The sequence below is a fragment of the Mesocricetus auratus genome, unplaced genomic scaffold (genome assembly GCF_017639785.1).
Source record: "Mesocricetus auratus isolate SY011 unplaced genomic scaffold, BCM_Maur_2.0 Super-Scaffold_100025, whole genome shotgun sequence".
Taxonomy (NCBI): domain Eukaryota; kingdom Metazoa; phylum Chordata; class Mammalia; order Rodentia; family Cricetidae; genus Mesocricetus; species Mesocricetus auratus.
The window spans coordinates 8,720,500-8,729,930 of NW_024429206.1; the positions used below are offsets into that span (position 1 = coordinate 8,720,500).

Below are 9,431 nucleotides of genomic sequence, written 5' to 3' on the forward strand. Positions count from 1 at the left end.
GGTTTAACATCGCAGATGCAAGTCTTGAGCTGGAAGACACCTGAAGCGTGTTCAACTTGAACATCACACTGCAGACCTAACTGACCTGAGTTAAGGTCAGTTTTGTCATCCCAGCAGACTTTAAAGCATCCCCCTCCCCAAAAAAGATTTATTTTCCCCTACAAAAGACAAGCAGCATAGATAGTTATACATTAAAGTCGCTCTGTAGTTCCCAGCTCCAAACAGCCACAGATAGCACTGCCCAAGTGCCTGGGGAGAGACTTCTGTGACTGGCTTTATTCAGCAGTACAGGGCAGTACTTCACCAGTAAGCAAGTCCTCTGTCCTCGAGGCAGGGCCGGCAGGGTTGGAGTGACTAGGCCTCTGAGACAATCAGGTCTCTGGTGACTTGAAAAGCAGCAATGAGGGAGCTCAGCTGTATCTTCTCACTGGTGCCGACGGAGAGTCTGTACCTGAAGACACCGGCCCCAGGTTGAGAATAAAGCACACCAAGGCCCCGCCTATGAGCTCGAGAATGTGAGAGCTGCTGGGGCCTGACAAGGGGCGCCAGAGTCGACAAAACAGTCTCTTGCCTCAATACTCAGCTATTGATTGACAGACTGAAAACCCAGCACCAGCAGGTTCTGCGTTCCCCCCACCTCAACCTCCACGGACAGCATGGTGTGTGTGATCAGGGCTCACAAACTGTGACACGAGGAGCTTCGGAAGGGAGCTGGAGGGTCGTGGTTAGGCAATAACGCAGGGCACTGGCATCATCTTGTCACTTTAAATGCCACCGAAAGCAAAATCACTCCCAGCGTAGTTATAGGAAATGACCCAATTTGTCTACACGAGCCAGTGACAGCCTGCTGGAGCTGGTAATACTGACATTTGGTCAGGGCCCAGTGTGCTGTCCACGTAAATGATAGCTACCGATGTCACTAGGGACTAATGACAGTGTTTACTGAGCTGGGCAAAGTGGAAAATTGAGCTTGTTTGCTTTTCCTCCACTGTGCTCCTATATAGCACAATGCCTTAATAAGCAGGGTAGCTGGGCACCCCCAAATGACCTGCATACTCCACCTGAGGCAGAGTCACAGGCTAAAGCTTTGAGGACTGAAGGGACCCTCCTGCTCAGACATGGGACTGAGTTGCGCTTGCCCTCTGTACTGCCTCCTTGTGCTCTGCAGGCAGGACATAGCCTTCGCCACATTCCATTTGGCACTACCCCAAACTGGATGGCCTGTACCTGAAGGGCATACAATCCAAAGCCACACCAGCTGAAACTAAAAAGCTTACAGCAGGAGAGGGGTCAGCCAAAGAACTGAAACTGGGAAAACACTCACTCAATGTCTGCCATTTTGGTCAATAAATGTATCCGAACCGAAGATGGAAAGTCAACTGGGGAGAAAAAAGAACCAAGTGAGTAAGGTCTGTCACTTCTTAATATAAAACAAACAGAGGAAAAGCTGGGCTTAAACATCACACACATGGGGCTTCTGACAGGGCTGAGCTTCAGGCCCATTACAAGCCACCAAACCAATAAGCTAAGGAAGGTATACCCACAGGCTATAGGCTATTTTGTGATTTTTGTTTTGGGGTGTAGTTCAGTGGAAGAGTGTCTGGCTACCATGCATTAGGAGATAAATTCCATTGCCTGTATCACCAAAAACAAACAAGAAAAGAACCCTCAATCACACAAATAGTCATCATTTCCTAGTCCAGTGATCCTAAGGACACAGACAAGTCAACACTGTCCATGGTGGGTGACAGATACACAGTAACTAGGAAGCCAAACTTAAGCAATAGGTTCCACACGAGCATAGTACTGGTTGCCTGATGGAGCCTCTTCATTTGAAGGAGGCTGCTGTCTGGAGAAAAGCTCCCAAAAGGCTATATGGAGGGGCTCCCTGGAGAATCTCTTCTAAAAGTTGGCATGTGGCTCTCCCTACCCCCACCCCATGCTGATTGAATTATCTGGGGGCGACTCCCAGGTATGGCCCAAGCTGAGATTGATCCCCGGAACAAGGCAGGAAGTGGGAACTTAAACGAGGTCTGTGGACATAGCCCAGATGGTAGTACAGGCATATACAAGGCCCTGGGTTCAATCCCTATGTGGGGGGCATATAACAAGAGCGAAAGTAAAATATAGCACTTGCTGCTCTAAGACATTCCCTTGAGGGAAGAGAGCTCACCTCTAGGGGGTCATTTCTACCCACCCAGCAGCTCAGCTCCAGAGATTAGAAAGAGTTTGGAACAGTTTTAACAGCAATTCAGAGCTGCTGAAGATTAAGGGCCAGACACTGTTTCTGCGCAGGAATGAAGACCTCACACCCTTTGTAGCCATCCCAAAGCTATGCTCCCCCTCCCCCAACACACACCAGGGGCCACCACAGTTACCTCTGTGCACAAACAAGTGAACCTCGGTCAGGATGTCATGCAGAGCCAAGCCCTTCAGAGTCTTCAGCTCCATGATGTCTAGGGAGGTGCAGCTAAAGGAAGGGAAACCATTCCAGAACTTGCTGCAGGGAAGCTTCAACCCCAGCCCTTGGTGAGTGACTTCAAAGTGGGGCTTTTCATCCCAGTAGAGATAGATGCTTCTCCCCTTCTAGCTGCATACAGGTCCAATTCTAACTTGTCCCATTTTATCTTCAATGAGGCTTTTCTAAGAAGTATAGCTGTCTCTTAGAGAGCAGAGCAAACAGTCCCTTAAAAGATCACAGTTATCTGTAGCCTTTCATTTCACTGCAAAACAAGTTAATAAGGCCCCTTTAATGACTGCTTCCTCCACTCAAGGCCTAACTGAAGAGAGATGCTACTTTTGGTCTCTTAAAGACCAGAGCCATTCAGTAAGACAATGGTATTCTCCACCTGGGGACACCTGCTGACACCATCCATCTGGGCCCGAGACCCGAGCCTGGCAGCAGCCACAAGGAAGGATACATCTGTAGGCAGTGGTGAAGTCTTGATTCAGCATCCAGTCCAGAATGTTGGCGATGTCAGTCTTTAGGGGGTGCCCGGTGCAGGTGTACACGGTCTCTTCTGTCACCTTCCCAAAGGCCATGTTGGTACTCTGCAGACAGGAGGACCCAGGGTCTGTCAGCAGCAGCCCTGCTGCAGTGACACGACACAGTATGAATCCTATACTTTCCACACTGGAAGGGCTGCCCTCTGCTGCCAATGCTTCTGCATGCTGTGGAGTCGCAGCACCCTCCCCCAGCCTCTCTTACAGAAGGGGAACACACAGGCAGGGAACCGGTGCGCAACAAGGTGAGTCTCAATGCTAGACATCTGAATGAACGTGTGGCTTGGCTGTCTGTCTGTCTTGTAGAGCTTTTTCAAATCTATGGTTGACTATGCCTGGAGTGGAATCATACCTGCAGAATGTTCAGAGCCCTGCGCATATCCCCACTGGACAGAGTGACGAGGGCCTTCATTCCATCTTCACTTATATCAACACTAAACGGAAACGGGCAAAGGAGTTCATTAAAGCCCCACCCCCACCCCCAAAAAAGAGCACAAACAACATCAACCATGGGGAACAAAATGGCCTCGAATGATTAGGGCTAATTTAAAAGAAGAAAAACATCAGAATGGAGGTGACAGCACTTTCCTGACCTACAGCATCCAGAAGCTACCGCAGTACTTAGGGACACTTGTCACATGAGTAGCCATGCCCCATCCTAGGAAGTGGCTGCTGTGAGTGACTTTCTCTGGGAAGAAACAGCCCACAGCTCTACATCTGACTGCCCAGAATGGATGTCTCAGAACCACCCCTTCCAGCCAGCTGGCAGCATCTACAAAAAGGAACTTAGCAATAGTCACTTCCCATGACAGAGGGGACAGCTTTCAGGATGGTAAGTGAGTTGTCAAGAAAAATCAAAAGGGCTAACAAGGTAGACTGTCCAGGACCCACAGAAAATGACAGCGGCCAGCAGTTCCCAGGGCTCCCCTTGGACTAGGCACTCTGCCCAGTCTCCATGCCACTCAATCCCAAGACCCTTTCCCTTCCTTGTAAAGCAAACTCACTTCTCCTCTTGTACTACATGCTCCAGGCGAGGAACCATGAGTTCTGGCGTCAGGGGGCCAAATCGGAACCTTGTGCACCTGGACTGCAAGGCAGGGATGATCTTGGACAGATAGTTACAAATGAGGCAAAACCTGGTGTTTTCTGTGAACTTCTCAATCACTGGAAGGAAAACCAAACACCTCACCTCAGAGTCCACCCTGACCGTGCAGAGGGCCCTCGGAAGGTTTAACAGTGTAAGAGAGGAGAGCTAGCTGCCCATAGGGGCAGGTGATGTTACTGGGTGTTGAACAACAAGTCCAGCTCAACCACCTTCCTGGGTGGATCTCACTCTAGCCCAGGCTGGCCTCAAACTGCAGGTGATCAACTGGCTTCAGTCTCTGGAGTGCAGAGATTATTGGCACGAGTCTCTCTCTCTCTCTCTCTCTCTCTCTCTCTCTCTCTCTCTCTCTCTCTCTCTCTCTCTCTCTCTCTCTCTCTCTCACACACCGCTTGCCACTATATTTCAAAGTTAATAACATATCATTAGAGTGCACAAAATGCATTTTTATGATCTGCCACAGTTCTAGCACTTTTGTCATCAAGATCAGAGTCCAGTCTGTCCACGAGCCCCCATCCCTTTGTGCAAGATGCTGCCTGACAGGCTGCCAAGCCCATCTTCACTACAGACGGGACAACAGCCAGTGCTGAGAGATGCACAGGACACCAGTGTCACTCTGCAGGGACCCAGTGTCCCCACGCAGATCTGCCCACACTGACAGTTACTTGGCAGAACAAGATGCTGAAGGAAGGATGCCAACACTCTAGGACCAGAAGAAATTCTGTCTGTGTCCCTCCTCCTCTCTACCATTCCTTCCTTCCCAGGTCTCAACTCTTCTGCTCTTCTCTCACAGCAGACGCCCCTGGGTGTCAGTGGTAGCTCACAGAGGGTCTTTAGCAGGAGTGGCACAGGCCCCAACCACAGGGAAACGGTACACTCAGCACTATAGCCATTCCTACATCCAGAGTCTTGCCTGCTGTTTGATTTTTTCTCAAAGGTGACGGATCTGCCAGTAGATTAGGAAATTAAGCCTTATCCCCACCGAATGACAGTCTCCCAATCTGGAATGGAAGCCAGCAGTAGAGGACAATGAGATACTTGGGGTGCCGAAGGGGACGTGGCTACACGGCAGTCGTGTCTGAATCACCAGGACTAAGAGGTGCCTCCTGATGGGAAGATAACCTCACACCCAGAATTCCTGGCTTTCAGTACACTCCTTGGTCAACATATCAGATGGGCGGCGAGTCTTACCTCGTCTCAGGGCGTTCTGGGCATCTTGAGTCATGGCATCAGCTTCATCCAGGATCACAAGCTTAAAGCCTTTCCTGGGAGAACAAGCACACGCTGATGTTCTCAGTCCCTCCACGCCCAGGCCAGACGACATCTTCCCCCCACACCCAGGCTGGAGCTACGTCTTCACTCCCACACTCTAACCCACTGAGCCATCTCACCGCCCCCTTCCTTGCCTTATTTTCACCACCAGTCATCCTTCCTGATCTCGATTATCCCTGTTCAAATCCAGACCAGCTCATCCAGTCTCCCCTAGCTAATGACCCACATGGAGCCAACACTCCCAAGAGCTTCTGATGCAGGCTCAGGCAGTACCCTGCCCTAGCACCCCACATCTCTTGGGCCATCCCTGACTTGTCTGTCTGCTTCGACCAAGTCATTCCTTCTTCCCTAGACAGTGGCCAAAGGGAAGACTTCATAGCGACGATACTGCCCCAACGTCATGCCCTGAGACCTCTGGGACGAGAAATACATATAATTCTTACTTGAAGATTGTCCTTGTGCTGGCAAAGCTGAGGATTGGGCCCCGGACAATATCTATTCCTCGGTCATCAGAGGCATTCAGCTACATTCGGAAGAGAGGCTGCAGTGAAAATCACACCCTGTGCCAGCTACGAAGTCCTGGCTGCAAACTGTCTTTTCAGCACTCCAGTAGTGCCAGCTAGTTCTCTAGGTCTAACGACAGCTAAGATACAATCATTCAGCCGTACAACACCATCAGATAACATCCTAAGGCACATGACCCGTTCCCCACCCATCAAGGACCATCCACATAAATTTATAAAACAAACATGGCCTGGTGACCCTAAACCAGTACCTCTGCTGTGAGAAAATGATGCTAATTTTAGTTCTCACCACCTGGAGGCCATCAGGCTTTGAATAAGCTAAAGCAAGAACACTGGTCAGCAAGGGGCTGAGCCTCATGTCTACTATATAAGCGAAATGCTTTTCTTTTGAGTGAGGGTCTTTTGTCTTCAGGTTGGGCTTGAACTTACATAGCCTAAAGATGACCACAACTAAGGATCAAACCCAGGACTTTGTGTATGGTAGGCTCTACCAACTGAGCTACATCCCTCGTCCCCCAAATGCTTTTCTTTCAACATAACATTCAGATTTTTGTAATTTAAGGGTATTAAGATTATCAGCCAAGGTCCCAACATCCAGACTACATATCTCAGAGTAGTAATCTAAGACAATCCAGATGAAAAATAGACATTTTAAAGGTGTTTGTTGGGGCTACAGCAATGGTTTTCAACCTGTGGGTCATGACCCCTTTGGAGGGACATTTAATAGACCCTTTCACAGGTGTCACCTAAGACCATTGGAAAACACAAATATTTACATTACAATTCATATCTAGCAAAAATTACAGTTATGAATTAAAAATGAAAATAATTTTATGGTTGGGAGGGTCACCACAGCACAAGGAACTGTATTAAAGGGTCACAGCGTTAAGAAGGTTGAGAACCACTGCTCTAGAGAAGCTACAGGGCTATGCAGTATTCATTGGCACCCCTAAATCTGAAGGGGTTTAACAAGAGCTGTGGGCAGGCAGAGCAGGCTGTGGGGAGGGAGAGAGTCCAAATAACATCCCTATTTAGCACCTCCCACCCTCACTCAGATCTCAATGGCCAAACCCAACCAGGACACAGAAAGCCAGGGAGGAAAAGAACTATAGTAAAACTAAAGCTAAGAGTCTGGAGGGTTGAGCTACTTGTGGAGTAAGAATGTCCCAATCACCTCCAAGACCATGGAGCCGAATTCTTTATCTTTGTACAGCTGCTTGGCACAGGCCAGGATGGTGGATGTCTTTCCTGTCCCCGGAGGGCCATAGAGAAGCAGGTGTGGCAGGCGGTCCTCACTGATGAACTTCTGAACTGAGGCAGGAGGAAGGAGACAATGTCAGCCCCTGGGACCCTCACGTTCACATAGGGCCTGGAGCTGTGCTCAGCCCTTCAGTGTCAGAGGTGGAGGTGGGGAGGTAAAGTCCTCCAGTCACATCACCAAGGGCCTACAGCCACTGGTGCCAGGGACTGTGGGCCAAAACCTCCGGACCCGTGAGGCAAAACTAATCTTCCCCCCTCTAAATGCAGTCTTCTTAGGGGGGGAAGGATTTGGAAAGATAGTTCAGCAGTTAAGTGAGTGGTTGCTGCTCTTACAGGTTCCTAGCACCTACACTGTGGCTCATAATTGCCTACAATGACAGTTCCAGAGGACCCAATGCCCTCTCCTGGCCTCCGGAGGCACCAGGCACACAAGGTACACAGACACCTCATGTATGTGTAAACAAAACACCTAAACAAAAAATAAAATAATTTTTCTAAAAATTTGTCCTCAGAGGTATTTTAGTGCATGAATGGAAAAGGAACCAACACACTCCATCCTATAAAGTCCAGTCCATCCTTTTCACTGTCTCCCAGCAGAGACAGCATCCCCACCAAACGTATCCATGCCCTCCCACGAGGACGACAACAGACAGGGATACTCACTGGTACTCAGAATGTCCTGGTGAGAAATGAGATCGGCCAGGGTCTGTGGCCGGTACTTTTCAACCCTGAAACGGGATTCAGCACAAATTACAGCAGCACATACAGATGCAAGCCATGTTCTGTCACATGCTAAGAAACCCCTTCACATCCCAAGCAAGAGGGGAAGAGAAACCCTTCACATCTCAACACAGCCAGTGGCTCTCACAACCAGGGGTGGCTTCTGTCCCCCAGGGGGCATCCGTCAGGCCACTAGCTGTAGTAAGTGGGTCGAGGGTGTTAGTGGCATCTGGTGAGTAGAAGGCAGGAGGTTGCTGAACATCCTACAGTGGGCAGGACAGCTTCCTGTTGCCCCACCCCCACAGTGGGCCCCAGGTCAACAGCACTGAGCTTGAACTTGGATAGGCATGTGACTTTGAAAAGGAACTCATACTCAAATATCCAAAGTAGGTTATGATTTAGCCAGGTCATGCTACAGCATGGAACAATCCTGAATTCGAGAAGCCAGATTCAAAAGGTCACAGACTGTGACTCCATTCCTGTGACTTTAACATGTGGCCCACGGCAATTCTTCCTCCTCGGGTGCAGACCAGAAAAATAATAAGAATGGCCAGACTTGCTTTAAAACATCGCTAACTGTTGTAGGACCGTTAGAATGCAAGTCCTGGGGCCCCTGAAATGGCTCAGCAAGCAAAGGCACTGGACGCTAAGTCTGAGAACGTGGGTTTGATCCCGGGGAAGGAAAGAACCGGGTCCTGCAAGCTGTCCTCTGACCTCCACACGGGTGCGCTGCTACACTCCCCTCGCCCGCAAATAAAAGGTAATATGAAAGTAAAAAAGAAGGCAAGCGCTGAATTCGGACACCTGAGTTCGCATGCAAGCCTAAGCACACCCCCCAGTTTCTGAGCTTTCCTAAAGAAAGTCAGGATCGATCTGTTAGGGTCATGAAAGCTGCGCTCGGGCCTCAGTAGCGTGACTGTTCGGTATGGGAGCGGGAGAGCAGGAGAACCGGCGGCTATAAGCAAGGTTGCGGCGCCAAGGCCGGGTGTCTGCAGCGCCGATGCGGGCCGCAGGCCGGGAGCGGGAAGGGGATCTCAAAGCTTCTAGAAAGAAGGGCGGAAAGCAGGATGCGGGGCCGCTCCTACCAGGGCAAGTTCCGGGCCCGGGCCGCCGCGGGCCGCTGCTCCGGAGGCACCGCCGCCATGAGTGACAGATGCTGCGGGCCCGGGACACCGACCGGCCGCACTCGGAGTCCGCGCGCAAACCAATCCTCGCGAGGCTTCGCCTCCGGCTTCCGGCTTCCTCCCTCCGGCCCGCCTCCTCCCTGTTGCTAGGGCGCTAGTTGCTAGGTAACCCGAGGCGCGGGCCGGATGCCCCTCTACAACTGGTTGTTCCAGCCGGAGCGGGCTGTCTGAGCCACGCAAGGAGGTCCAGGGAGACCGCGCGCGGCAGCCGGTGCCACCGAGGGCCTCACCAGGGCCAGATCCTGCCAGCGCAAGGGCAAGCCGCAATGGAGCAGCAGGTTCCACAGCCAAAAACATTTCCGCGGGTGAGGGTACGGGCAGTGCGCCCTGGGTTCCATAACCAGCAGCATACAAACATGCGTGCTT

General features: G+C 50.8%; 1 protein-coding gene across 1 annotated transcript; it reads right to left on the minus strand.

Annotated features, from left to right (window-relative positions):
• Window positions 1-208: 208 nt before the first annotated feature.
• Rfc5 (replication factor C subunit 5) lies at window positions 209-9,126 on the minus strand. The gene is made up of 11 exons (XM_040731693.1): window positions 8,967-9,126; window positions 7,825-7,889; window positions 7,076-7,212; window positions 5,821-5,900; window positions 5,297-5,370; window positions 4,008-4,167; window positions 3,356-3,437; window positions 2,922-3,051; window positions 2,379-2,456; window positions 1,325-1,379; window positions 209-451 (listed from the first exon to the last, which is right to left on the minus strand). The coding sequence occupies exons 1-11, from the start codon at window positions 9,023-9,025 to the stop codon at window positions 355-357; spliced, it is 1,017 nt and encodes a 338-aa protein (XP_040587627.1). The 5' UTR covers window positions 9,026-9,126; the 3' UTR covers window positions 209-354.
• Window positions 9,127-9,431: the final 305 nt, after the last annotated feature.